The sequence below is a fragment of the Uranotaenia lowii genome, chromosome 2 (assembly GCF_029784155.1).
Source record: "Uranotaenia lowii strain MFRU-FL chromosome 2, ASM2978415v1, whole genome shotgun sequence".
Taxonomy (NCBI): Eukaryota; Metazoa; Arthropoda; class Insecta; order Diptera; family Culicidae; genus Uranotaenia; species Uranotaenia lowii.
This window is the reverse complement of record NC_073692.1, coordinates 184375726-184402709: the sequence shown is the minus strand read 5'-3', so window position 1 is coordinate 184402709 and position 26984 is coordinate 184375726. Positions and strand designations below refer to the sequence as shown.

General features: G+C 40.5%; 2 protein-coding genes across 5 annotated transcripts in view; one reads left to right on the top strand and one right to left on the bottom strand.

Annotated features, from left to right (window-relative positions):
* LOC129743649 (uncharacterized) overlaps window positions 1-26984 on the bottom strand; it is a 1005706-nt gene that overhangs the window by 803881 nt on the left and 174841 nt on the right. The gene's annotated exons all lie outside the window — the stretch shown is intronic.
* LOC129742152 (uncharacterized) lies at window positions 14272-15920 on the top strand. Its single transcript, XM_055733994.1, has 5 exons — window positions 14272-14458; window positions 15168-15196; window positions 15257-15357; window positions 15418-15497; window positions 15610-15920. The coding sequence occupies exons 1-5, from the start codon at window positions 14272-14274 to the stop codon at window positions 15807-15809; spliced, it is 597 nt and encodes a 198-aa protein (XP_055589969.1). The 3' UTR covers window positions 15810-15920.

The window sequence follows — 26984 nt, the reverse complement described above, 5'->3', positions numbered from 1 at the left end:
GGTAAAGACTCTGCATATCATAAGGTAAGAATTTTAAGTACACTAATCAAACGAAAAAAAAAAACGAAAAACTTAAGTTTCCACAACCACCAACCAATCTTGTTGAACTGTTCCATCTTCGTTAGAACAAATTATCGAATCAAGGATTGCAAACGACCTTCACCAAACCAGACAGAGCTGGCATTTCCCCAGCTCCGATAACAGTTCCGATTGAGGTTCATAGGATGTCTCGATAGTCAAACTAGTGTTGGGAAAGAAAAGGAGGAAATTCCGGGGCTCTAGGATGGCTCCTAACTGTAGAACGATATAGCGTACTTAGACAGCCGGGCACCCGGAAGACCAACCGTCAAGGCACCCGGCACCTTGCACCTTATCGATAGCGTTCTTGCTCCTGCCTTTTCCGGAATTTAGTTTTTCTTCCTAGTCAGTTCCGGGTGGCTTTCGAATGAAAGGCTTTGAATAACTAAAACCGAGAGAAGAACCACACCTTGCCTCGTCGAGCAGGTAACTACACTGCCGGAAGAAAATGTGTGACTAATTTTCAATATTGGAAAAAAAATATTGATAAGAAAAAAACCTTTTTAGCTAAAAATGCAAAGAAAATCGACAAGTTTGAGGAAACGTGTGCAGATTGCCTGAAAGTCAGGTCCCAACTTTTAGCCGGAAGTGTTGCTCGAAAGTGTTTACCACTACAACTTCTGCTTCCTCTGATGTCCTAAGAAGAAGAAAAAGAAGCAAAACGGAGGGAAAAAGATACACCAAGAGTCCATAAATTATCGTTAAATGTAGCTATCGGTTTTTCGCTCTCTCCTCGATATCGGTATTTGGGACAGACTCGGTTGCAAAATAACTAGGAATGAAATAAAGAAAACTCTTTAGCAAGAGTGTTTAGCAGAGGGTCCACTTATGCCATGGGGAAAGTTAAAGATGACCGTTTTATTTGCCAAGTTTTTTGTTTGTTTTCGGTCAATCATTTTGTCGTGAGGGTTTAATTTTTCATTCAAAAAACCTTAACCTATGAAAACATGAAATTAAATTCGCATTCCAGTTTGGGGAAACAAAAATGTCATTTTATGAACTAAATTAATCAGTTCATTTAAATTTTAAGTAGGGTAGGTGTACCCTCCTCCGTCGTATCCCTCTGATTCGTCGCAATTCAAGAATGCATGTTTTAGAGCCGAAAAATCACTTCCCACTTTAATTGGCTACTTCACATGATAAACTTAAGCTTGTGAATTTATTTTCTATCACAAATTTGTCACTTTTAAAACTATTTCTTTATTTATTTGATATTGAAATTGCGAAGTGAATTGAATTATTGACGCACTCCGCCATATTGTAAAACGAACTTAGTGATCCCCCCAACGTGTTTCTTTGTTTTATCGCTTCCTGTCAATGCATATAACGATCAAAATCATAAAATTCGACAGAAAAGTGTTGAAATAAAATTAGAAAAATGATTTCAAACTAAGCTGAACTATATAAATTTGTCAATATTCGATTGAAATCGAATCGCTTGGGCCCCATAATTCGTCGTAATTTTGCGACAGAAATAGGAAACCGTTTTGCCAGAATTGGTACTAGACCGGTTCATTTTTACTATTTTTTGCTGAACACAGTCGGACTCATAGAGAATGAACATAATGAATTTCCAAGTAATCACAACACAATACAGTAGTTTTGTTTATTTTGAAACTAGGAACTTGATGCGCTGGGAGATAAGTGCAAAAAGTCTATTTATATTGATAAATTACTTGAATGTATTCAGCGTTGCTTATGTATAATGCATGGTTTCAAATGAACAAAGAATTGATGGAATTTTTAGCTTAGTGGTTGGTGTTTTACAAATTATTTACTAACAGTATCGTGTATAATTAAATAAACGTTTGGGTGCACGCAAGAATATCTCCAACTTTCACATTTTCAACGTTCAACTCCAATGAAATTGTTTCTTCAAAATTATTTCATATTTTAAGATTTGATTATTTTTGGTTCGATTATCTGATGACACTAAACCTTTCTCAAGTGTTTGAAACATGAGATACATCAATTATTTGAAAATTAGACTTTTAAGCTTCTTGCATTCAAACTGCAATATCGCACATACGACCAAACGCTTTACTCTACAGAATGGTCACTGAGAGATCCTTGAAAACTAAAACTAAAACTTCTCCAGTTTTCAGAAATTCTCTAAATGGGGATCAACTCGAGGAAAAAATTTCAATTCCTGGACCGAAAACCTCGATTTTTATTGAATCTTTACGATGCATGGAAAAACGATGCAAAAAATTCCCGTTGAAGGTTAAAATGACAAGAGAATTTGGATGAATGGATAATTTAAACTTTGAAATAAGAGTTTATGAGTCTCTGATTTGGATCTCAATACAAGTTTAAATAAAAAATCGGTAGATATGATTTTTTGTACATATAGTCGTTCAAAATTCAACAAAATCAAACCCGCTTATGTTCTAATTTCTAACATATAAGTTTTAATACTTGACTCATGTTTGCTGCATTTTTATAAATTCTCAGTGAATTTTCAACAAAAGATGTTTTGTCGTTTTTGACATATTATAATTTGAATGAAAAAAGTCGAAAAGTTTAATTTCAGTTCGATTACTCTACGTCATTTCCCAAAAATTTGAACCCAAACAACAAAATGTTAGAATAACGAAGCGTCAATTTCCGAAAAAAAAACTTTTATCGCTCGCAAAAAAACTTGAATAGATGAGCTGAACCAGTCTAATGTACATTACCCGCATCAACGTGGAATTGCATTGTGTCGATATCGTTCGCCAGGGTTCCCACATGCATAAGAATACAAATGTTGACAAAACGCAAGTGTGATCCTGTCTCTCCTCAAATGTCTTACTATTCAGTCTCATTGCGTAGAAAAACATAAAGTACTATTAAAAATGTTGATGTTCTTTAAATATATGCAATTACTTTGTAAATTTGAGCCATGTAATCAGTGAAAAATGTCTGTTTGAATGTTATAAAATCTTATTTTACAGACAAATCCTGGATCATGGCAACCCAGTCCGTTGGAGAGTGTGTTGGTAGAAAAAACATTTGCAGGGTGGATTCAATTTGTAAGGTCTAATATTGTGCTGCCTGCAATTGCCTTAGCCAAGCAATGGTACCTAGCTACAAAAACGCTACCTTGGGATTTCTTGGCAAGTCAATTTTATTGCGACTTAGATCTCATTCGAACTTTGTAGTTATCTTGCGCGGTTGATCCGTGCGAAGTAAATAATCGCATTTGTATGAACCGCAACCGCAAAATTTCAAATCTATCCCCCATGAGGGAGGAATAGTTTGAGACAATTTCGGTAGAATTGAATAGAAGGTATAATACTTTGCTGCCTGCAGATGCATTAGCCAAGCAATGGTAGACCTTTTTACAATAAAGCTATCCTAGTTTCATAGCTTATTGCGACTGGTTACTCGAGAGAACTTCTGCTGTTATCCTGCGCGGTTGATCCGTTCGATGTAAGCTGATGCTAATTGCATGAACCGCAACCGCAAAATTTTAAATGTATTTCTGAAGAGGGTGGAATAAATTGAGACAATTCCGGTCTCCTTGTACGACGGAATTAGGAACCTGGTACGACAATGGAGGAACTTGAATGAGAAAAATAAATCATGAATTGACTCAAAAGTACGTAATGGATTGATCTATTTCCTACATAGTTTCATAAAACAGTATTCGAAATATAGTTCAATGAATAAATATCAGTTTCAAATCAACATGCAAGGGAATTCTATTGAATTAATGAAAAAAGCTTCCTTAAGCCGTTGTCTTAGGTACACTTACCCTAATTCCGTTTATAATCCAACCGGATTGAATATTATTCCCAATAGGCTGGAGTAAAGAGTTCTTCCTTGTATGCTTCCGGTCTAAGAGTTCGAAGTAGGCCTTGCTTGGGTGCAGACGCGTTTTTTTCAGTTTTCTCGTTGCGCTGCCTTTTTAGTGATTTTTTTTCTTTCTCAATGAAATACTAGTGGTTTGAGTAATAATGTAAGGTGAAATTTACAGAAATTGAAGAATTGTTTTATCGAGTCAAGAAGAGATATGTGTTCAGTTGAATTGAAAAGTACTCGTGTGATTTGTGGCTGAAAAAGTTTAGAATGCGAATGAAATCGGATGTCATAATGCGGAGGCCGGTAGTCGGGGACAACATGAACAGGAAAACCCGGTGAGAGCTTTCTGATTTCCTTCTATACCTTGGAAACTTTCACTTTCCTAGCACTTTGGCTGCTGTGCTTTTTTCTTAAATCACTTGGATTGTGGACTTAATCTGGGAGTGGAACAGCATTGCCTCGGTAAGGTAACTTTAACATTAGTCTTTCTCATTCTCATAAACCAATAAATACCATACAGAACATGATACCGATGAAAAAACAGGAATTTGGTTGGTCGTGGATCGTGGTCTTTCACAAACTAAAGTTTCCGAATTGAATTTTTTCTATCAATTTTTGTTTCCAGTAGTTAATATCGCTATCATCATCACAGGCTTCGGTTGCTTTGATCGATTACAATACAAGATGCTGAAAGCCAAAATGTTTTGCGTAGTTATGCTTTTAACATTTTTTTAATCGAGGTGATGTCTAAAAAAATATCCCCGATAAAAATTCTTTTTCAATTTTCGGATGAAACATGAAAGCAGTCTGTCGTGTAAATTTCAACCGCGTTTAAATTAAATACTAATTTTTAAGCAAATAATAAGATCCAATAAGGATTGTTAGCAATGAATTTGACTAAATATAGATAACAATATATATCTAAACTAGCTGACCCGGTAAACTTCGTTAAACCCGTTCCAATATATCGTTGGAAAATGTTTCCAGTTCTTCAACTACTTCGTGCTCGTGAATCAGTTTTCGGGAAAATCGTCTTCAAGTTGTTCCAGTTTTGTCCCGTTTCTAGTTGAATTTGTATAGGAGCCCCCCTACCATAAAAAGTGAGATTCATGAAACTATAATACAAACCATCTCTGGCCCGAAAAACCTTCGGATACCAAATTTCACTTAATTCCGACCGACCATTCATACGTGATGGTATTATAAAGAAAACGCCTTCATTTTTATACATAAGAAGATGGAAAAGAGATAATTTTGTATGGGGAGCTCCCTTCCATAAAAAGTGTGATTCTTGAAATTATTATACAACCATCTCTGGCCCGAAAACCCCTCGAATACCAAATTTCACTTCATTACAACCGACCATTCATACGTGATGGTGTTTCAAAGAAAACGCCTCCATTTTTATACATAAGAGAAGATGGAAAAGCGATAATTTTGTAAGGGGACCCCCCTTCCATAAAAAGTGAGATTCTTGAAACTGTTATACAATCCATCTCTGGCCCGAAAAACCCTCGGATACAAAATTTCACTTAATTCCGACCGACCATTCATACGTGATGGTGTTTCAAAGAAAACGTCTCCATTTTTATACATAAGAGAAGATGGAAAAGAGATAATTTTGTACCTCGCTGAGAATGGTGTAATGTCTCAATACGCAGATGACACGGCGATTATGTACAACGGTCGTTACATCCGAGCTCTAACACTTAAACTTCAGAGAGGCCTGGATGCTTTAAACGAGTATTACATCAGCTGGAAAATTGTTATCAACGCAACTAAGACCCAAGCCATCGGGTTTGCTCACTCGAGATCGCCCAGGCTTGTTCCGTCGGTTGACTGCAAAATCCGGTTTCAAGGTTCCCTCATTGAATGGTCGAAAGAGGTTGTCTATCTTGGACTCACTTTAGACAGCCATCTGATTTTCAGGGCACATATTGATAAAACTATCATTGTACCCATTAATAAATAGAACATCCAAACTGTGCCTTAAAAATCAGATGGCTGTATACAAACAAATTATTTACCCCTCATTGGAATACGCGATCCCTGTGTGGAAAACCTGTGCTTAGACTCACAAACAGCGACTCCAGCGCGTTCAAAACAAAATTTTGAAAATGATTCATAACCTTCCCCCTGGACAAGAACAAGCGAGGTACATGAGCTCGCGGCCCTGGATACCCTGGAAACAAAATTCAATAACTATTGCTTGAAATATGGAGAAAGGTGCTCCACCTCAGAACACGCGATAATTCGCGCACTTTAGTCTAAGGTTGTATACAGTAGGTTAAGTCAATTAAGTAGGTAGTGTAGTGTTAACAATTTATAAACTAAAACAAAATGCGTAGTCATTTTCCAAAAATACATTCAAATTTAACTGAAATCATTAACCTTAAAAACCATACAAACTGAAGATGAAGTACCTTTAAAGGTAGAACACTTACATTGTACACTCTTGTAAAAATCAAAAATTAAAGTGAAATAAAGATTGTTATTTAGTCAAAAAAAAAGATAATTTTGTATGGGGACCCCCCCTTCCATTAAAAGTGAGATTCTTGAAACTATTATACAAACCATCTCTGGCCCGAAAACTCCTCCAATACCAAATTTCACTTCATTAGAACCGACCATTCATACGTGATGGTGTTACAGATAAAACGCCTTCATTTTTATATATAAGAAGATATATGAATGGGTAATATTTATGAATATAAGGCATAGTTAAGCAATGCATCGATTTTATTGTGGAAAAGTTATTGCAGAATATGAATTGCATCATTATTTGTACTATATAAAAATATTTTCAACTGTTGAGAAATTCAATCAGAATCAGTAGTACAATCCAAACAATAGAAACCATTTAATTATTTTTGCGTTGTCCTCGTTTAAGAACTATTTAGATACATGAGTTTCAAAATACAAACTTGGTCCAAGTCAAGATTCTCGTCGACAGTTGGGATTTCGGCGTTTAGACTTCGTCGCCACGAGTTTTTGGGCCTGCCTTTCCTTCGATGTTCCTCTGGATTCCATTCAAGCGCCTCTCTGCAAATCTCGTTCTCATCTCTTCGCAGCGTGTGCCCAATCCATCTCCACTTACGTTCCCGAATCTCGATTTCTAGCGCCCTTTGATGACACCGGCGATGTAGTTCCTCATTTGAGATCCAGTTGCAAGGCCACCAAGCGCAGATGATGTTCCGCAGGCAGCGGTTTACAAATACTTGCAGTATTCGCGTCGTCACCGCATATGTGCACCAAATTTCACACCCGTACAGCAATACGGATTTGACGTTTGAGTTGAAGATTCAGGGCTTGTGATATAGCTCAGTTGGCAAGTCTGTTGTCTCCTAAGCCGATGTCCGCGAGTTCGAGCCCAAGAGTAAACATCGAACGCAGTAGTACCGGATAAGTTTTTCAATAACGATCCGCCAACTGCAACGTTGATAAAGTCGCGAATGCCATAATGATGGTAAAACGACTATAATCGAAACAAAAAAAAAAAAGTTGAAGATTCGGATTTTCGTTCGAAGAGAGATCTGGCGTAACCGCCAGATGTTTCGGAGACTCGCAAACGCAAACCGGGCCTTTCTGATCCGGGTTTCTATGTCCTTCTTGGTACCACCATCAGGCGTAATCTGGCTACCAAGATACTGGAAGCACTCCACTGTCTCAACCTGTTGTCCAGCTACCACGAAATTGGAACGATTTTCTGTATTGATTTCCATCGACTTGGTCTTTCCGACATTGACTTTGAGACCTGCTGCCTTGGAACTTTCGGTGAGGTCGTCGAGTTTGCTCTGCATATCCGGTTCTGTTTGGGCGAGCAGAACAATATCGTCAGCCAGGTCAAGGTCGTTCAGTTGCTCCATTGTTGAAGGATTCCACGGCAATCTTCGGTTCGGTGCACAGTCGATCGATCCAGTCAGAATCTCATTCATTACGATAAGAAAAAGTAGCGGTGATAAGATACATACCTGTCTCACTCCAGCAGTTACTGGGATTGTATTGGACAAGACACCGTCATGCAAGACCTTGCACGAAAATGCCTCGTATTGTGCTTCGATGAGATGGACTAGTTTCTCTTGGACTCGTCGTCGCCTTAGAGTCGCCCAGATGTTTTCATGGTTAAGTCAGTCAAATGCTTTTTTGAAATCAACGAACACCAACAGAAGAGAGTCCTAGAATTCCTTGATTTGTTCCCGTATGATTCGTAGCCTTGTGGTGTGGTCCACGAATGTCCGTCCGGATCGGAATCCAGCTTATTGCCGTCGGAGTGTAGCGTCGATTTTCTCCTGGATCCTGTTCAGGATCACTTTGCAAAGTAATTTGAGGGTTTATAGATCAACGTTATACCTCGCCACTTTCTTCGGGACCTTTACGAGGATACCCTGCATCCAGTCGGCCGGGAATGTTGCATTATACCAGATGTCAGCCGCCATTTATGCGATTTACTGTTGGCACTTCAAGCTGCGGGTTCTGTTGGCCATCGCTATTCGTGATTCGGAAGAGTTGTTTGAAGTGCTCAGTCCATCGTTTGAGCTGATCTGTTCGATCGGTCAATAACTGACCTGCTCGGTCGATTAGCGGCATTCTTGCATTAGTCCTTGCACCACTGAGGCGGCGAGAAATATCATAAAGTAATCGGATATCTCCTTTGGCGGCGGATCTTTCTCCCTCTTCGGCTAGGAAGTTTGTCCAGACTCTCTTGTCTTATCTACAAGCTCGTTTAACTGCCTTTACCAGTTCCGTATATCGTAAGCGGGCGGCTGCTTTGGCTGACCCGGTACATGCCTGCTCAATTCCGACTTTCGCCTTTCTCCGATCATCGATCATCCTCCAGGTTTTATCCGACATGCATTCACTCCTTCTTCCACAAACTTTACCGAGAGTACCATGGCTCGTCGTGATATAGACATTGATTCCACACCACTGTTCTTCGACTGTTCCGTCTGTCGGCAGCTCCGAAGCTCGGGATGCAAGCTGTTCAACGTATGCCCTTTTCACCTCTGGATTCTTCAACCGGCGGACGTCGTATCGACATCCGACTCAACTCTCAGTCGTATTTCACCTAGGACGAGGTGATGGTCAGATGCAATGTCTGCGCTTCGCTTGTTGCGGACATCAAGAAGGCTCCTTCTCCATTTTCGGCTGATGCAGATGTGGTCAATTTGATTTTCTGTTCGGCCATCTTGGGATACCCAAGTGACCTTATGTGCATGTTATTGTTACCACAAAATTCTACAAACAGCTCTCCATTTTCGTTCATCTGTCCTAGGCCATGGCGCCCCATGATGCGCTCGAGGTCCTGATTGTCGGAGCCAATCTTTGCGTTGAAGTCGTCCAAATGGATTTGAATGTCACCCTTCGGAAATTTCTCTACCACGCTGTTCAGTTGACTGTAAAACAGATTTTTCTCCTGCAAATCAACGTCAGTTGGCGCATAACACTGGTTTCTAACCCATGTTCTAAATCTGGCTACGATTATTCTTTCGTTTATCGGTTCTCATCTTATGAGGGCCGCATGGGCCTGCGGGCTTAATAGGAAACCAACTCCAACCAAGTACATTGCAGTTGAACAACATGGGTTCATGCCGGGTAGATCGGTGTGTACCAATATGTTGGAATACACATCGTATTTCCTAAAACAGATGGAGAGAAAAATGCAAGTTGATGCTGTCTATACTGACATAAAAGCTGCATTCGATACAATCGATCATAGAGTTTTACTTGCAAAGCTAGCCAAGCTTGGTGTGCATGGCAACATGATTGATTGGCTGAGATCATTTCTAACAGAACGCTCTATAAGGATTAAGTTTGGTGAAAGCATATCGTTTCCTTTTACTAACCGATCTGGCGTGCCCCAAGGAAGCAACTTAGGCCCGTTGCTGTTTGCTCTATTTTTCAATGACCTTATGATCAGCTTAGATGAAGGAACCTGTATGCGGATGATCTCAAAATATTCATGCCAGTGGAATGCGTTGCTGATTGTGCTCGTCTTCAAATGTTGATAGATCACTTTAGTGTATGGTGTAGATATAACAAACTATCGGTTAGTGTTCCAAAATGTTCTGTTATAACCTTCCACCGCAAAAAAACACCAATTATTTACGATTATAACATCGGCAATCAGTTGCTAAACAGAGTTTCTGAAGTTAACGATCTTGAAGTTATCCTTAATTCGCAGCTAACGTTCAATAGCCAACGATCCTCCGTGATAAATAGAGCAAATCGTCAATTAGGCTTTATCTGTAGAGTGGCGCGAAAATTCACAGATCCGTTATGTTTGAAGTCCCTCTACTGCGCTCTTGTCCGATCAATAATTGAACACGCTGCTATTGTCTGGGCTCCATATCAGCTGCATTGGATTCTACGATTCGACGCGTGCAAAAGCGGTTCTAACGGGTCTAACGGGTATAAAAAAAACACCATTTTCACGATTTTTTTCTAGAGCTACCGTTGAAACAAATGTATTCAAATTTTTTGCATTATACAAAGCATTGTTAAAAGAACATTTAGTATTTTTTTTCGTAGAAAAATATTGAAAAATGAGCCGGTGACGGGGCACTTTCGAGGATGCCTTTTAGAAAACAGGATTTGCGGTGGACACTGTATCTCAGCACAGAATCATCTGAGGTCAAAAAATCAGAGCAAAATATTTTTAATAGATGTTTTTCTGGACCCCAACGTTTTTATTTCACTTAAAAAAAAATTTATGAATTTTTTGTGGCTGTTTGAAGTCAAAACTACGATTTTTCACGAAATAAACCGCCATTTTTCACCTGTAAAATCTCCCCAAAGTAAAAAAAAAAACAAAAAAGAAAAACGTTGGGGTCTGGTATTTTATATGTAGAAAATATGTTCCAAATTTGAAAAGAATCGGATAAGTAGTTTTCAAATGACGATGTCCACGGACTTTAAAAATGTGCTTTCGAGAAAAACGCATTTGAAGATTCTGCTCTTGCTTTCTTGCAGTATTAGATAGGAGGAGATAAAGGCCTATAATATCTACAGTTTTGCTCCAATTGACTTGAAAATTTGACACAATATTCTTGAAATGTTTTACAATACGAAAATAAAAAAATAAAAAAATCGATTTTTTTAAAGTGTTAGACCCTACCACCCCCCTTTAATGTTAAGTTTATGATACACTTGGCAAATTCAAACTTGTTCAAGTAAAAGGTCTTATATAACTCGTTGTAAAAAAATCTTATCAACATATCAGCACAAGCACAAGCTTCGAGTGCTGCACTCAAGTTAGATTTCGAAGAAACTATTGACTTTCAATAATTAAAGCATTTCCGTTATAATAGCGAAATTTGTTATGCTTTGATGTGGAACGAGTAAGTAAATAATTATAATTAATGGTAGTAAGACCGCTTTTAAGTTGCAGCGAATGCGTGCACAATTTGTGCACGTGTGAATTCGAGATTTTTTTCATGTTCCGAAACTAGTCCTTCAATGTTAAAAGAATAATCCCTAGCAGTTTGAAAGTCGAGTCACCGATTCGCTCCAATTTGGAGCAGTTGCTCACAGTACGAGCTATAACCGAGACTGGGTTTAGCACTAGCTAACGACCTCATATTGCAATCATGAAGTTGTTTTTAGCCTTTTCTGTGATCGTTATCGTTTTCGAATCTTCTTTGAGCGGGTTTGAACCCTCCGAAGAAGAAGAACATAGTTTGGTGCAATCTAGTGGGGCTCAACGTGAGGAATCCCTTGATGTCTATGGAGCCAGTGAAGTCAAAAGAGCAGCAAATCCATTTTTTTGCAAGAAAAAATGGGGGAAAAAGAAAAAACATCGTAAACATCATAAACGTCGTAAACATCATAAGCATCATAAGCATCATAAGCATCGTAAACCTCAAAAGATTCATATCACGTTAACTGGTTGCTGTCCAGAGAAGGTAAAACCTGCGCCACCACCTGCACCAAAACCTGCGCCACCACCTTCACCAAAACCTGCGCCACCGCCACCGCCACCGCCACCGCCTAAGCCAACGTCACCGCCTGCACCTAAGCCAACGCCTGCGCCAAAGCCTCCGCCAAAGCCCGTCCCAACGCTGCCTCCCTGCGGTCCCTGCCAAGTTGGTTGTATTCCTCCATGTGGTCCATGCTGTTAGCGTAGTTTTCTGAGTTACTGCTCAGAAAAGAATTTATCTTTATAGTTCCATAGCAGGATTTTTGTATTACTAGCTGGTTTTCTTGGTTTAATGAAAATTCAAATGCATGAGTGTTCTTTCGAAAAAAAAACACACTAAAATTTGGTTATGATTCAGAAATTCGTGCACATCATTCGAAAAGTTATGTTTGAGATCAATAAATAGCAAAAAAAAAAAATAGTTCTGCATCCAGATTTATAGTGCGATTTTATTAACTGTGCCGGGATGAATGATTAAAATTTCGTGAAAAAAAGAAAGAAAAAACCCTCCAACTAACGTCTTTCTTCGTCAAATCAACTACTATCCCTTCGTTGCATAAAGTTAATATGCAGAGGTATCCATCCCTACCACGCACAAGGGGAAAAAATTTAAAAAAAAAAGTTGGAAAAAATTATAAACCCTTCGTTTCATAAAGTAGCAAATTTGCAACAATTGATGCATGAAAAAAGTGAAAAATCGTATTTTATTTTAATTTTTTTTCTTGGTGTACTCATTGTTTCCAAGTATTAAAAATGATTTATAAGGAAAAATAAAAAAAATGAAATGAAGGGGTAAAAAAGCATTTTTGTTGAGGATTAGGGGAGATGAGGGCATAACGAGCACCCGAGGCATAATGAGAAGTCCATTTTTCTACATAAGTACGTATTTTCTTAAACAAATTTTCATGAGGACTTGTTTCGTACTACCTATAGTATTAATTTTTCACCAACAAAGAAATATCCTTTTCATATTTACAGAAATATTAAATAATAACCAGCAAGGTTCTCAAGTGACGAAAATATTATAATTTTTGAGCACCACCAAATAAGCTTTTATGACCTTTAAATCATCTTGATCTGAAAAGTACGCACTGCAACATGATCTACACATTGTTTTTCAATTTTCAGCATCATAAAATTTTTGATTTTTCACTTTAATCAATTGTAAAACGCGTTTTTACTTTAATTTGTTCACTAGAGGCGAACAGAGCACTTTCAATGAAGGCATATTGAGCATTTTCTGCCGGGGAATCTAGCAGCGAATTCGACTCGATGAAGTCAATTGACTAATAGAGCTACAGCTTAGCTTGTATCGTCTGACGATTTGGCCTATTGGTTAGATGTCGGAGAGGTAATCAGTAGACTCGAGTTCGATTCCTGTTCGAGGGGATTTTTTTTTTTGCACATACCATTCATGATTGATTTTTTTTATTGTTACATTATACGGCTAATAGCATCAAAGCATCATCCGTCAAACAAAACACCAGAAACATAATGTATGAACATGTGTTAATTCTTTGAATTCTACAAACAGACCTAGATTATTTTGTTTTTGCTTTGTTTGATGAATCTACGCCTCACCGTTTAGTGCAATCATGATCATAAATGATAAAAGAAGCAAAAAAAAAATCACCTCCACCAGGAATCGAACTCGAGCCTACTGATTATCTCTCCGACATCTAACCAATAGGCCAAATCGTCAAACGATACAAGTTGAACTGTAGCTCTATTACTCAATTGACTTCATCGAGTCGAATTCGCTGCTAGATTCCCCGGCAGAAAATGCTCATTATGCCTTTATTAATGGTGCTCATACTGCCTCGGGGGGTTTCTCATTATGCCTCTACAGTGACTGGTTTTCAGCTTTCGGCAAATTTTTTTAAAATGCATCTTTAAACGTTTTTATCTACTTCTTCAAGTTTCATCCAATTAGACAATAGACTATTTGAGTGTCGGAACACGAATCAATGATGTAATTCACATATTACAGCTGTTCTCTATGGTTAAATAAGCATTTTCCTTAAGGTGCCCATTATGCCCTCATCTCCCCTATAGGCAGAAAATTGAAAAAAAATAGAAATTAATTTTTTTTTTTCAAAGTTTGCTATTTTTTTCTATAATGCCAAAACGAAATTTTAGCTTTATGCTGGAGAATTGAATATTTTTCAATTGTTTATGATTATTTTTGAGATTCAAAATTCCTCTAGGTTAGTTGTATAGAGTTAGAGTAAAGAAAAAATATTTCTAACAGAAAACGATAAATGGCCCACGGGGATGCAGTTACGTGAATTTGTGGATCAGCCAAAAAACTTCAACCGTCGGCCTTAGACTCCTGCCCCATCGGTACAGCTCTGCTCCAGTCAACTGTCGAAGCTACCACACCGATAGTCTTGAGGTAGACCCTCTTAGAGGTTTGAAGATTGATGGGAATCACATGGTTCTCATTCCAACTGACAACGAAGACGAGACCCTAGCCCTCTGCTGTTTATCTCATGACCGTTTTCCTGCTGTGGGAGGATCAGCCAACGCTTCTGGGTTCTCCACTGGGACGTAACGAAATTGGCACTTGGGAGGCCTCAAAGCCTCTCGACTCAGTCGCGCTGCTTCCTGTCTGCGTCATCAGTCGTCCTGGTCCTGAGTTCGTTGGAGGCGATGGGGTTCTCCAGATCACACCTACAGGCAAGTACCCTGTTACGAATAGAACATCTTCTTCGCGTAGTCCGTTTTCACTTTTCGACAGATGCACCCAGCCATATACTCCTGACCTCGGAAATCCGGCGTTCTCTACTGGGCCTCCAGCACCGGGACGCAACGAACTAGGAAAGCCAGCGTCAACAGTCGTCCCGGCCCTGAGTTCATCTGTGGCGAAGGAGTTCTCCAGCTTGCGCTATCAGGCAAGTATGATATCATAGACAGTTTTTTTTCACGTGATGAAATCTGCCTTTCCAGTGGTCTTCGTTCTGGTACTGCATATGAATGATGTTGCATTTGATTTTTTCTGTAACAACAAATCTGTTAATTTGATACGATTCTAGCGATCTGGCAACATTTTTTCGATAAGAACCCATCCTTCCTCAACATTTCGTTAGCGTGCATCGGATAAACAGGAAAAATCCCTGACTGGAAAAACAAGCATCGAAAGTATCTGCTCGACGCACCGAAATCTTACGAAATCTTACGAAATCGGACCATATTCAGGTGGAATTTCCGACTGGGCATTGTTTTGCCTTTTTAATACGAAAAAGTTGGCATCAATCTCAACGGAAAATTTTGACAAGACGTCATTCAAAGTTCCGGTGAAAAAGGTGGTGGACGCTGCGCGAAGAGTTTCGCTAAAATTCAAAAAGTGGCCAGTTGAGAGTGGGGCCTGTCTCAAAGTCCCAATAAGGGAAACTCCGTGCTCCATCGGGACAAGAGGTAAGCTGGTGAAAAACAATTGCGGCAAACAGCTTCTTAATGAGGAACTTGTTCCAACAGGCATCCCAGCTGAAAAATCCGGCCATCGCAAGAGTGGCTAGGCCAGAGCTCAGGACAACGGGACGGGTCAGCGGAAAAGCCAAACGTTCACACAGTGTCCGGTAAGTCTCGCCAAAAGCGGAAAGGGGAAGGAAAATAAAAGTTCCTTGTTTTCCCCCCAGAATACTCAAGCCAAGTGCTCGTCCGGGCCACAGACACGCTCTGCAAAGAATCGAGACAACGGAGAAGGGGTCGGAAGTTCGTAAGTATCCCCGCAAGTTCGGAAGAACCCCAGCGGAAAAATTAATAAGAGGTTTATCCCCAGGACCCCTTCCTTTTTTGGCAAATTCTTTTTCTTTTGGCCAACTCTACAGGGCCTAGTACGTGGCAAAGCCTTCGCCACGTGGCCTCCACACCTCGTATCTATCAACCACCATTCATCTGGCGAGCCCAGCTGCACAACATCCTCACCGGAACAGGCTGCACAGCTACGAGGGCCGCAGTCAAGATTCCGGTCACTTCCGTCTCGCTACTTCAGTGGCGACGAATTCCGGAAAACAGCAGCCGGATTTGAGCGGATTCGATCGCCGCATAAGTGGCGAAATCGCAGTAATTCAGCCTGCCGAAACCGAGTGCAGCAGATCGCCGAACGAGTTGTAGGAATCCCGCCGAGTCTGCCGAAACCGATCACCGCATCCGTGGAGGAAATCCGGCAATTCAGCGACCGAATCTGAAAGAATCTCGAACGCCTCACCAGTGACGAGTAAGCCGATCCTGTGGAAAATCGCGGCGAATCCATCGCCGCATCCGAGTCGAAGATCATCTGGTCGCCGCACTAGTGGCGAAAAAATACCGGCGGTACCGTTGAAGAGCCGAAGCAAATTTCATCGCCACAGCAGGACCAACATCCAAAAGAATCGCCAGCGAGTTCAGTGCGAATTTTGTCGCCGCACCAGTAGCGCACAATCCCGGGTACGATTATCGAAGCCGCTGGCATTCCATCGCCGCGGAGGCGAAGAAATCCCGGCGAACCAGGGCCGAATCCACTCGCTTTCGATCGCCGCATCCGTGGCGAACGACATCTGGTGGTATACCCGCCGAAACGGTTCGCTTTCGCCGCCGCACCGGTGGCGAAGAATCCTGGGGCACTGCTGCCGAGCAGGACCAAGTTTTATCGCCGCATCAGGGGCAAGCATCTGGTGGCACAGCCGCCGACAAGGTTCGCTCTTCGTAGCCGCACCAGTGGCGAAAGAATCCTGGGGTACCGCGGCCGATCCGGACCGAAGCTCCTTGGCTCATCAGGGGCGAACATTCGCCGAATCCGAGGGCGTTCAATCGCCGCATTAGTGGCGAATATCCGGTGGGCCGCGTCAGTGGCAAATAGCCGGTAGCATAGCCGCCGCATCTGTGGCAAAAATCCCGGTGGACAGGTGCCGAATTAGAGGGCAGCAGATCGTCGCACCCGTGGCGAAACCTCGGTGGTGCAGCCGCCGAATTCGTTTGTAGCGCGTCCCCGCATCGGTGGCGAATATCCGGAGCAACAGCTGACAATCCGGGCCGAATTCCATCGCCGCATCAGGGGCGAGCATCCGGCGCACAGGTTCCGTGTCCGTGCACAACAGATAGCCGCACCGAGGCGGGAGATCTTGGTGGTTCAGACGCCGAATCCGTTCGCCAGTGACCTCCGCGCCAGCGGCAGAAATCCTGTGGCACAACCGTCAATTCGGACCAATTCTGATCGCCGCAGCAGGCGAAGAACAATCGGTGGATCCGCCGCCGAAACCGACTGTTTTCGATCGCCGCATCCGTGCACAGCAAAACGCCGCACCCGAGGCGAGAGAAGTTCAGGCCGAGGAGGAAGCACATTGGAAGCTTGTGAAAGAGAGTGAGTACACGCTATTTTGGGGATAATGGAAGGGATGAGTCACAAAAAATGTTGCCCAATACACGCAAATTATCTATATCTTAGTTCTTTTATTTGTGGCACCGACCACGATCAGCCTCCATAATAATGGAACTACTCTATCAGCATTTTCTACCAGAACACCGTTGATGTTAATTCCAGCTTGATCGATTATCTGCTTGCTACTTCGTGCTCCTGCTACGATATCATTGCCTTTACCGAAGCATGGCTTAATGACCGTACCCTCTCCAGTCAGATTGTTGACCCAGATTATACAGTGTTTCGTTGCGACCGTAGCCTAGGGTTACCATACGTACTCTTTTAAGAGTACATGTACTCTTTTTCGATCAAAAAATGAGCGTACTCTTCTTTTTGTGAAATTTTACCAAATGTACTCTTTTTTTTGTTGAAAGACATTTGATAAGAAAAACTAATGAATTCCTTCCATTTTATGAAGTTGTTCCACATCTTATACAAAAACAACGGAAGGAATACAACTTACAACAAATTACTTTATCTAACTTTTTTTTAATAAACATGCATTTTTAGCCGCTATAAACAATGAGTATGCAAACAGTAATCAATATGCACAAAATCTAGGTAAAGTACAACAATATTTTAAAAGAAAGTTCATAATTGTCATATAAGTCACATAACCTCCAAGACATTAACAGTACATAGTTGATTAAAATGGAATATTTCGGTACCATCTTAGAGAGCACGAAATATGTACAGCAGAACTCCGCTCATCAGAGCCACAATTTTCATCCAAAATCCGTGTAAAAATGTGTTTTATCATCCCGATACATTGTTAAGTTTTAAATCTTAACTTGCCGCAAATGTCGATTAAAATGAAAAAGAAAATCCATGTAAGAACCGACCTTTGCACCTGGATGATATGCCATACCAGAGCAAAAGGGTTTGTCATTGCATTTCGTTTAATCCGAGGTTTCAATTATCCGAGGTGGTCCCTCCTCCGACTTCTTCGGGTAAGCGGGGTTCTACTGTACATAATTTTGCATACCATCCGGGCGCGAAGCTCGATAATATATGGACGTTTTTCCTGACTTTTTGGGTAAATTATCTCAATGTACTCTTTTTGGTGTCACGGGATATGGTATCCCTACCGTAGCCCCCTCAAAAGCAAAAAATCTACTGGTGGTGAAGTGTTACTTGCCGTTAGATCTAAACTCCCGGCTTTTCTTATTGAAAACGTTTCCTGGGACGATCTGTGGCTACTTTGGGCCCGCATTGATCTCGGTAATCGGAAACTCTATATATGCGTAGTGTACGTGCCACCTGATCGTTCTGGCGATCTGGTTTTAGCAGAGTCCTTTTCGCGTTGCCTGTCTAAAGTCAGCTCTTTTTGTTCTCCTGAGGATGACATACTCGTCTTTGGCGACTTCAACATGCCCGGCCTAAAATGGTGCTCCTGGCTTTCTGTTTCCAGATCCTATGCATTCTTCGTTCTCGGCATCTTCTAGCGTATACTTAGACGCCATTAGTACAGCGACTTTACGTCAGATCAATAATATCGAGAATGAAAACGGACGTAAGCTCGACCTCTGTTTCGTGAACGAAGGTTTCAGGATTCCGAAGATTGACTTAGCACGCGCTCCCCTTGTCAAAGCTGTTCCACATCACCCAGTCTTAGTGGTCTCTCTCGATGCCGCAAGGATATTTGCTCCCGTGAAGAAAACGGCACCCTTCTATCAAGATTTCAAGAACGTGGATTTTGAAGCTATATCTCTCGTTCTTGAGTCCGTCGAATTGGAAGTTGAGCTCGATCCATCTGATCCAAACGCAGCTGCTGAGACATTTTCTAACATTCTCAACTACATCATTGATTGCCATGTTCCGAAACGTAGGGTGGCTACAAATCTACGGGCTCCCTAGGTCACTAAAGAACTGCGGCGACTGAAGACGGCCAAGAAAATTGCACTCCGAAACTACAACAAGCACAAATTCCCTTACACTAAGGAAGAATACCGCAAACTAAACTCTGCTTATAAAAAAATCAGTAAGCGTAGCTACTTAAATATCTAAACCGGTTACAAAGGAATCTCAAGACCAGTCCGAAATCTTTTTGGAAGCACTTAAAAAATCAACGGAAATAACCAGGGCTTCCGTCTTACATGTTCCTTGACATCAACAAAGCGAATTCTGATCCAGAAATTTTTGAACTTTTTGCTGAGAAATTTTCTAGTATTTTCATAACTGGGGAAATTTCCTTGGAGCAACTGGCCAGGGCTGTCGGAAATATATCACCCTAGGGTCATCTTTGAATGGTATTCTGGTCGACGATGCAGCCATCCTAAAAGCGACAGCTAAGCTAAAAAAATAATCTTCTACGGGCCCGGACGGTATACCAGCTACTTTTTTGAAGCGTTTTATGCCATCTCTGCTGAAACCTATAAGGCACATCTTTCAATCATTGCTGGACTACAAACCTACTGAGTTTTACATCGTTCGTGCAGGACAGCTTTGCCAAGAAAACTCAAACAGACGCCATTTACACAGATTTCTCTGCTGCATTCGATAAGGTGAACAACGACATGGCAATCGCAAAGCTCGAACGTTTAGGCTTCTGTGGTTCCCTACTGGATTGGTTCCGGAGTTACTTAATGAGACGAAAGTTATCCGTTCGTACTGGTGAATTCTTTTCTAGGCAGTTTGTTGCCTCTTCAGGAGTGCCTCAAGGAAGTCATTTGGGACCGATCATTCGTAATCTATTTGAATGATGTACTCTCCCTCCTCGGTGGCACAAAGCTCGCATATGCCGATAACCTGAAACTTTTTCACACCATAAACGGCCAAGACGACATCAACTTCCTGCAACAGTAGTTCACCGCTTTTGCTTAATAGTGCCATATCAATTGCTTGCCCTTGAATCGCAGTAAATGCTCGGTAATATCGTTTACCCGTAAGCGACATCCTTTTCATGCAGAGTACATCCTCGGGGACCAAACCATCATCCGGGTTGACCATTTCAACGATCTGGGCGTTATTTTCGACCGACGGCTGGAGTTAGAGACACATACGAACTACGTTGTCGACAAAGCTTCTCGAAGCCTTAGATTCTTGTTTCGTATGTCCAAAGATTTCAAAGACGTATACTGCCTGAAAAGTCTTCATTGTTGCAAAGTTCGTTCTATTCTTGAATACGCTTCAGCTGTTTGGTGCTATTTCTACCAGAATGGAGCTGAAAGAATCGAGGCTATCCAGCGGTGTTTCTTGAGGTACGCTCTACGACACCTTAACTGGCAAGATCCGTTTCGTATACCAAGCTATGAAAACCGCTGCCGTCTCATAGGCTTAGATACGCTTCAAGCACGCCGAAATGCTACACGTGCTCTAGTTGTAGCGGACCTTCTAACATCTAGTGTTGCCGCCGAAAATTTAACACCACCGTTCCGTTAGCGATAATGTTTTTATTATGCTTTAAAGCTAGAAATATGGTTTACTATTAGAATACAATTTCAAAAAAGGAAGCAATATACTCGGCGTACAACAATCTAATTTTAGATATCAACGTGGTTGTTACTCTGGTAGAGCAAATCTAGAGTTACAAATGATGTTTCAGATGAGGTACAAATCATATTTATCTGATGGCAACTTACGATTCGTCTTGCGACTACAATATTGGCAAATAAAGCAAGTGAACGAGGTGATATTGCCAACGTAACCTAACCTATAGAATTAGACAAGATTTTAGGCAAAGTTCACAAATAAGCTGGGTTTTTCCACTTACGATGGTTTTCGATAATTTTGACTTCTCAAGTCCAACCGTTACCACAAGCAGTTCACGAGTTTCAAAAAACTAAACTATAATCACAGACAAACAGACAGGACACTTAGAAGAAAAATCTAACAAATTTTCGCAAGAGATTACATTGCCATCTGGTGTCGGTGTTGCCTACCAATCAGCATTATCTAAAATAAAAGGATCGAGGCAGCCTAAGATATTGTAATGTGAAAAATAGTAAACAAACATTTTTTTCTTAAGACTGAGATTTTGTCAATTTTCTTCTTAATTAGATTTCTACGAATGTGATCGAGACATCCCATTTCATTGAAGATCAGGGAACAAGAACCTGCACAACTGTATTCGAGAAAGAGTGCAAAGTGATCCTTACTAGTGCTAGTGCAAGTTCTCGCTAGTTAGTTGAAACCGGGAATATCAGAAACTTCATTAAAAGCAGCTGCACAGTACAAGGAGAGGAAACCGGAACTTCATCCTTTACAGCCAGAGTCTCTTGAACCGGATTGATTTTAATCACTGCCGTAGCGTAATTTAAAATATTCAAATCTCAATTTTATTTTGCAGAGTCATATAATGGAAATTCACAGCTTTATCGTCTTTGAGTGTGAGTGAATCCCATTGATAGATAATACATATTTGGTTTCAAAATAGTTCGAGTCGACGATCAAACCATCGAACATTCCTCCAGCCGAAACTGATGAAAATGGATCAAATGGATCTGCTTCGGATTGAATTGTGATAAAACATTGTGTTTGAAATGCAACTATCATTCACAAAAAACTCGTTTTGATTTCATGTATTTCATTTTACTTTTGGTGCTTTTTGAAGGATAAATTATAGGTCTCATTTTGACAGGATTAAAATTTGTCAAGTACTCAGGTTTTCGTTGGAATTAAACTTTTTAGCCTTACTTTTCAATACTCAATAGTAATTTTAGAGGTTAAACTTTCCTTTCAAATATCTTTCATGTGTAAATAATATTTGGCGCATCATAAATTTGCTTCCTCAAACATTTCTTAACGGTTTTCGAGATTCATTGTGATGATTTTGTATTTGGATTTTTTTTTTATAATTTTTACTTTTTATCCCAACTTCATTGATGGGAGAAGGATGAAGGAAGGTTGTTTCGGGTATCGGCCTTGTTTCTCGTTTGAAAATGTGGTCCTAGTAATTGATCTGTCTGTACGATTCGGGTCGAATGACAATAGCGTTGTGGGAATGTGACGTCGGATTTGAACCGTTCCATATGACCGTCTGCTTTTCCGACCGGGTCCGCCGTAGTCTCTGGAGGCATGTACCCTTGGTCAGGGCAACCGTTGCCGGCGGATCCCAATCGTAAATAGTCTTCGGTGACGCATCAGCTCCGGAACAGATATCGAAAGTCGGCCCTGAATTAACGATTAATAAAGGCTTACAGTTTGACAGACTTCCTTCGAATAATTAAGTGATTTCTCCAGCTACGTCGGGTTCCCATTTCTTATGTAAAAAAATGCATCGGCCGCGAAACGGTATACGACCAACTCATCCGAACAACTTTCAGGGAAATTATTCCTAAAAAACAAATGCACTGGCTGTTAAAAGCTCGGTCCTGCATGAAGTCAATGAGTTTTACACACCGATCAAATGAGCCTCTGACTGACGTACCTCCTAGTCCGATCATTTCAGCTGTTCGTTGCGATTAATTTATTAACGTTGAGAATTAAAAAAAAAATTCCCAAAGCAGGAATCCAAGTTTCGTTGGATAAAAACAAACGAAAATAAACATTCTATAAGTACCATGGTGATGGAAATATTATTACCACTATTACACAGCTACCATGATGAAAACTTAGATTTGCTTCTCAGTGATTCTAGTGCACTCTTGTGGCGACATTGCCTAGCTTCGGAACAGGTTTGCGAAAAACGAAAATCGAGTGTCCCGTCTGTTTGTCTGTGCTATAATTGTATCGAGTAATCACTCCGGCTAACACCACGTTGATTTTAATAAAGCGATTTCAATCTCCACTAATCTGACAAACTACTTTTTCGCTTCTTTTCCTATCTTCTACTTCCGCTATTTATTCTTCTCTCTTTTTACCTCCTACACGCTTAGCTTCTAACACTTTATCGATGATTAAATCCGTGGCAACATCTAGAATCGACTGCCCCGAACTGTTGGAGGCCATTCCTCTAAGCGTACGATAACGAGGATTACGAAACCAGAACCTGCAGCTCTACGTTCCTATTCGCTTGAACAATTACGGGGCTCACAGCGCTTTCATCGGCATTCTAAAAACTTTTAATTGGTTTCCGAACATTTCGACTTCGACGTCTCAAGGAACGTATTCCGAAGAAAAATTCTAAGTGTATCAAGTATTGTGTCATTAGGATCAACATGTGATCCGTTGACGTTGATGTTTTAAACAATAATCAATAAACAATGTTTTTTTTCAAATGTTCTCGTGAATTATCATAAGAGTACCTTCATTTTCTTCGAATTTAGAAAGTATTTCGATCAAACGAATGTTTTTTGAAAACACGCTTTTGCAACTGTCCCATTTCTAAATGAACGAAGCTGGATAACAGCTAACATTTAGAGAGTAGATACTAGTATTTTTTATTGATGCCTTATGAGAAACAGTCATAGAAAATTCATTTTATGAAGAATTATATATTTATTTACTATTTATTTATTTATTTACTATTGATAGATCCTAGGCTTCAGCCTTTTATCTTTAATGGTGTTTACAATATATTTATAAAAAACTTAACTCTAGTCTATTTTTGATTTGTTCTCTGGACATATTCAGTTTTATAACGTTAGCATGTGCATTGTAGAGCGGCATCATTCTGTATATTGGTTCATTGCAAGCGTAGTTTTGAATTCGGTTAGGGAGCTGGAACGGTCGTATGCTGCGTAGACTGCTACGTCCTTCGTTAGGAGAAATCTGTGACATCAAATACGGTGAAAAATATTTTCCACAGGTCAAATCCTTTAAAAACAACATGTCGATTGGTTTTCTGCGATTTTCTAGTGATTCCAAGCCAACCAGCATACACAAAGCTCGATATCCTGGCATATCTTCTTGCCAGCCAAGGTTTCTCAAGGCGTACCTTAGAAATCTTTTTTGAACTTTTTCGATTCTATTCTTATGAACATTGTAGTATGGCTGCCACACAATACTGGCATATTCGATAGTGGTTCGGATAAGTCCAACATAAATCGAGACGGTAGTATAAGGATTGTCCAACTCGTGACAAATCCTGCTAACCATACCGTACATGGAATTGGCTTTGGCAACGACTTGTTCGATATGTTTCGAAAAACTAAGTTTTGCATCCAACTCTACGCCTAGATCTTTCACTGAGAATTTTCTTGTTACGGAACAGTTGTTATCAAGACAATAATCGTGCACTATGTTGCTCATCTTCCTTGAAAAGGTGATCACGCTGCATTTCGAGGCATTGATTTTCAAACCAAAATGGCTGCAACACTCAGAAAACTTGTTAAGCGCATTCTGCAGAACCATACAATCCTTGGGATACCGAACAGGAAGGAACATTTTCAAATCATCCGCGTAGATCAGCACAAACACGTCACGCAGCACTTCGGGGAACTCGTTCATTACAGTTATAAAAAGTAGGGGTCCCAAGAGACTCCCTTGAGGTACGCCGCTGTTGGCCAGGAATACGCTGGATCTCGCGTTCCCAAGTTTTACAAACTGAACTCTTTCCATCAGGTACGAACGTATCCATTGTAGACTAACACCGGTGATTCCATTTTTGCGCAGCACTGACAGAAGAGCTTTAATATTGATAACGTTAAAAGCTTTAGACATGTCTGTATATATGACATCAACTTGCGAACCCTGCGTCATCCATTGAGAAGTTCGGGAAACAAATTCTGCTAAATTCGTCACAGTAGATCGCTTTTTTAAAAATCCATGCTGAACATCTGCCATTTTTCTTTCTAGCCAAGGGTACATCTGGTCGTAAATTATGCTTTCGAACATTTTTGGTATAGCAGAAAGAGTTGCTACCCCTCGATAGTTTTCAGCGGGCAATTTTGAACCATTCTTGTGAATCGGCAAAATGTGTGAGATCTTCCATAGTTTGCTAAACAAACCATCACGAATGGAAGCTGAGAAGAGCAATTGTAGAGGCTTTTCAATAGCGCCCACGCACTTTTTAAGAAATGAATTTGGAATACCATCAGGTCCACTTCCTTTGGATTCATCGAGCTGAGAAATTTTCTGCCGAACATCCGTTGTCGATACGCTCAATTCTGGCATCACCTCTGCCGTGACTTGCAATTCTAATTCTGCAACCAAATCGTATAGCACCTAAATCAATGTAGTTTAGTTGCTACAATAAGGAACCAGTTGCGAGGTTATAAATGAAAACGACTGATGAGTCACAGCTTTTATCCGAATGTATTCAGCGTTGAAAAGATGGACGACACGGAGCCACGAAATAACCGGCCAAAGTTTGTCATATCTTGAAACGTTTTATTTTGTTTAATTTTTTTTTTTGCAAGCACTGCCCTAAGTTTTATGCGATACTCACCTTTCCCAAAAAAAAACAGGCAACGATGAGACCCTCGGCAGTCCCAGAAACTATGAAGACAAGATGCTACTGTTCCCTGATAAAGCTTGCTTTCTCCCATCCCATCCCATCCCATCCCATTCCATTTCCAGTCAGTTGCCGCCATCTTAATAGCTTAATTTTACGAGCACTAATGGAGCGACCGCCTTGTGTCCCTAATGGGAAAGGTTCTCCGGAATGGATGTTTCACTGCCTGGCAAAGCTTGTTTAAAATTCGTGACCAAAGAAAAGGTACCGGCCATGTTTCTCCGTTTCCGGCTCCGCTTCAGCTTTGGCGTCTGACTTTTGGCGTGCGTCTCAACTCAACCGCAAGCTTTTGAGCCAAACGAGTGAGCTTCCATCCCTCTCTCCAACGATGGCAGATAATTTAAACGCATTATCATTACGAGCCGGGCAACAGTCGCACGCGGAAAGAAGATAAACGATCCCTCCCGAATGCTCTAACACTATCACGACGGAGAAGGTGGGACTTTGAAGCGAAGCTCAATTTAACAGGTGCTCATTTTTTATGAACGGCAACCAGGATTACGTTTATGAATGTTAATTTGAATAAAGTTCTTCTTGAGACGATTGACCGGGTAGCTGGCTGCAGCAGTTTGCGAATTGAAGCAGTTGGGAAACATTAGCTTCCAGAAACAATCGCACTATTCATATTAATTTAACGCACCAAGAACATTCTTATTGTGTCAATAAAAGTTTATTGGAACACTGTGCATCATTTTTAAGATCACATTATGGGAACAACTTCTTTCTTCGCTAGTTTTGATGTACTTAGGTACTAAGATTGTCAGAATTTTTTCAGCACGTACTCGGCAACTTAGCAAACTCCGGGCATTTCATTTAAAAATTTATAAATTTCATTTTTCTGGTCGAAAGACCAGAAATCCGGCTGTCACTTCTCTACCATAAATTAAAAACAACCTAACGGATTACCAAGTTTAATGTTTTAGAATTTCGGTAAAAAAAAATTACGAGATTCGGTTCACTGTGTAGGTGCGGGCAAAATTCGATTTATGTTCGATTTTGGCCGGGCCGGGACGCTATTGAGAGGGAAAAAAAAGGAATACGAAAAATACTTTGGTTCAAGATAGGCTGTCGTAACTGTATGTTAATTTTGCGGAAAGTTCTTACATACAACCTTCTCAACTTTTCAAGCAGGAAAAGGTCCGCGAAAGTTGATTTTATTGAATGTTCCTTATCAATTAATTTTTCGGCTTTAGCAGTGATAATTCTAAGTATATTAAATGGTTTCATTTACATTTTACACGTATAAAAAATTAATGTTTTTCTGTTTTCTATCGTCTCAAGTGCCGTTTTCAAGACCCGGAGAGGTTTCTTTTATAATTTCAATCCCCACTGAATCCAGAGAAGGGAGGGGGGGGGGGGGGGGGGGGCACCCGTATAAAATGAACAAAAATATGACGAAATTCTTACAACTTTAAGAATAAGGGGAGGGAGGGGAAATAAAAATGGGGGAGGTAAGCTCTCTTACAATTTTT

Coding starts and splice junctions, on each gene's coding strand:
- LOC129742152 (XM_055733994.1), top strand. CDS start 14,272: ATGACCGTTTTCCTGCTGTGGGAGGATCAGCCAACGCTTCTGGGTTCT. Junction 14,459..15,167: donor TCTCCAGATCACACCTACAG/GCAAGTACCCTG, acceptor AGTCCCAATAAG/GGAAACTCCGTGCTCCATCG. Junction 15,498..15,609: donor GGAGAAGGGGTCGGAAGTTC/GTAAGTATCCCC, acceptor CCAACTCTACAG/GGCCTAGTACGTGGCAAAGC.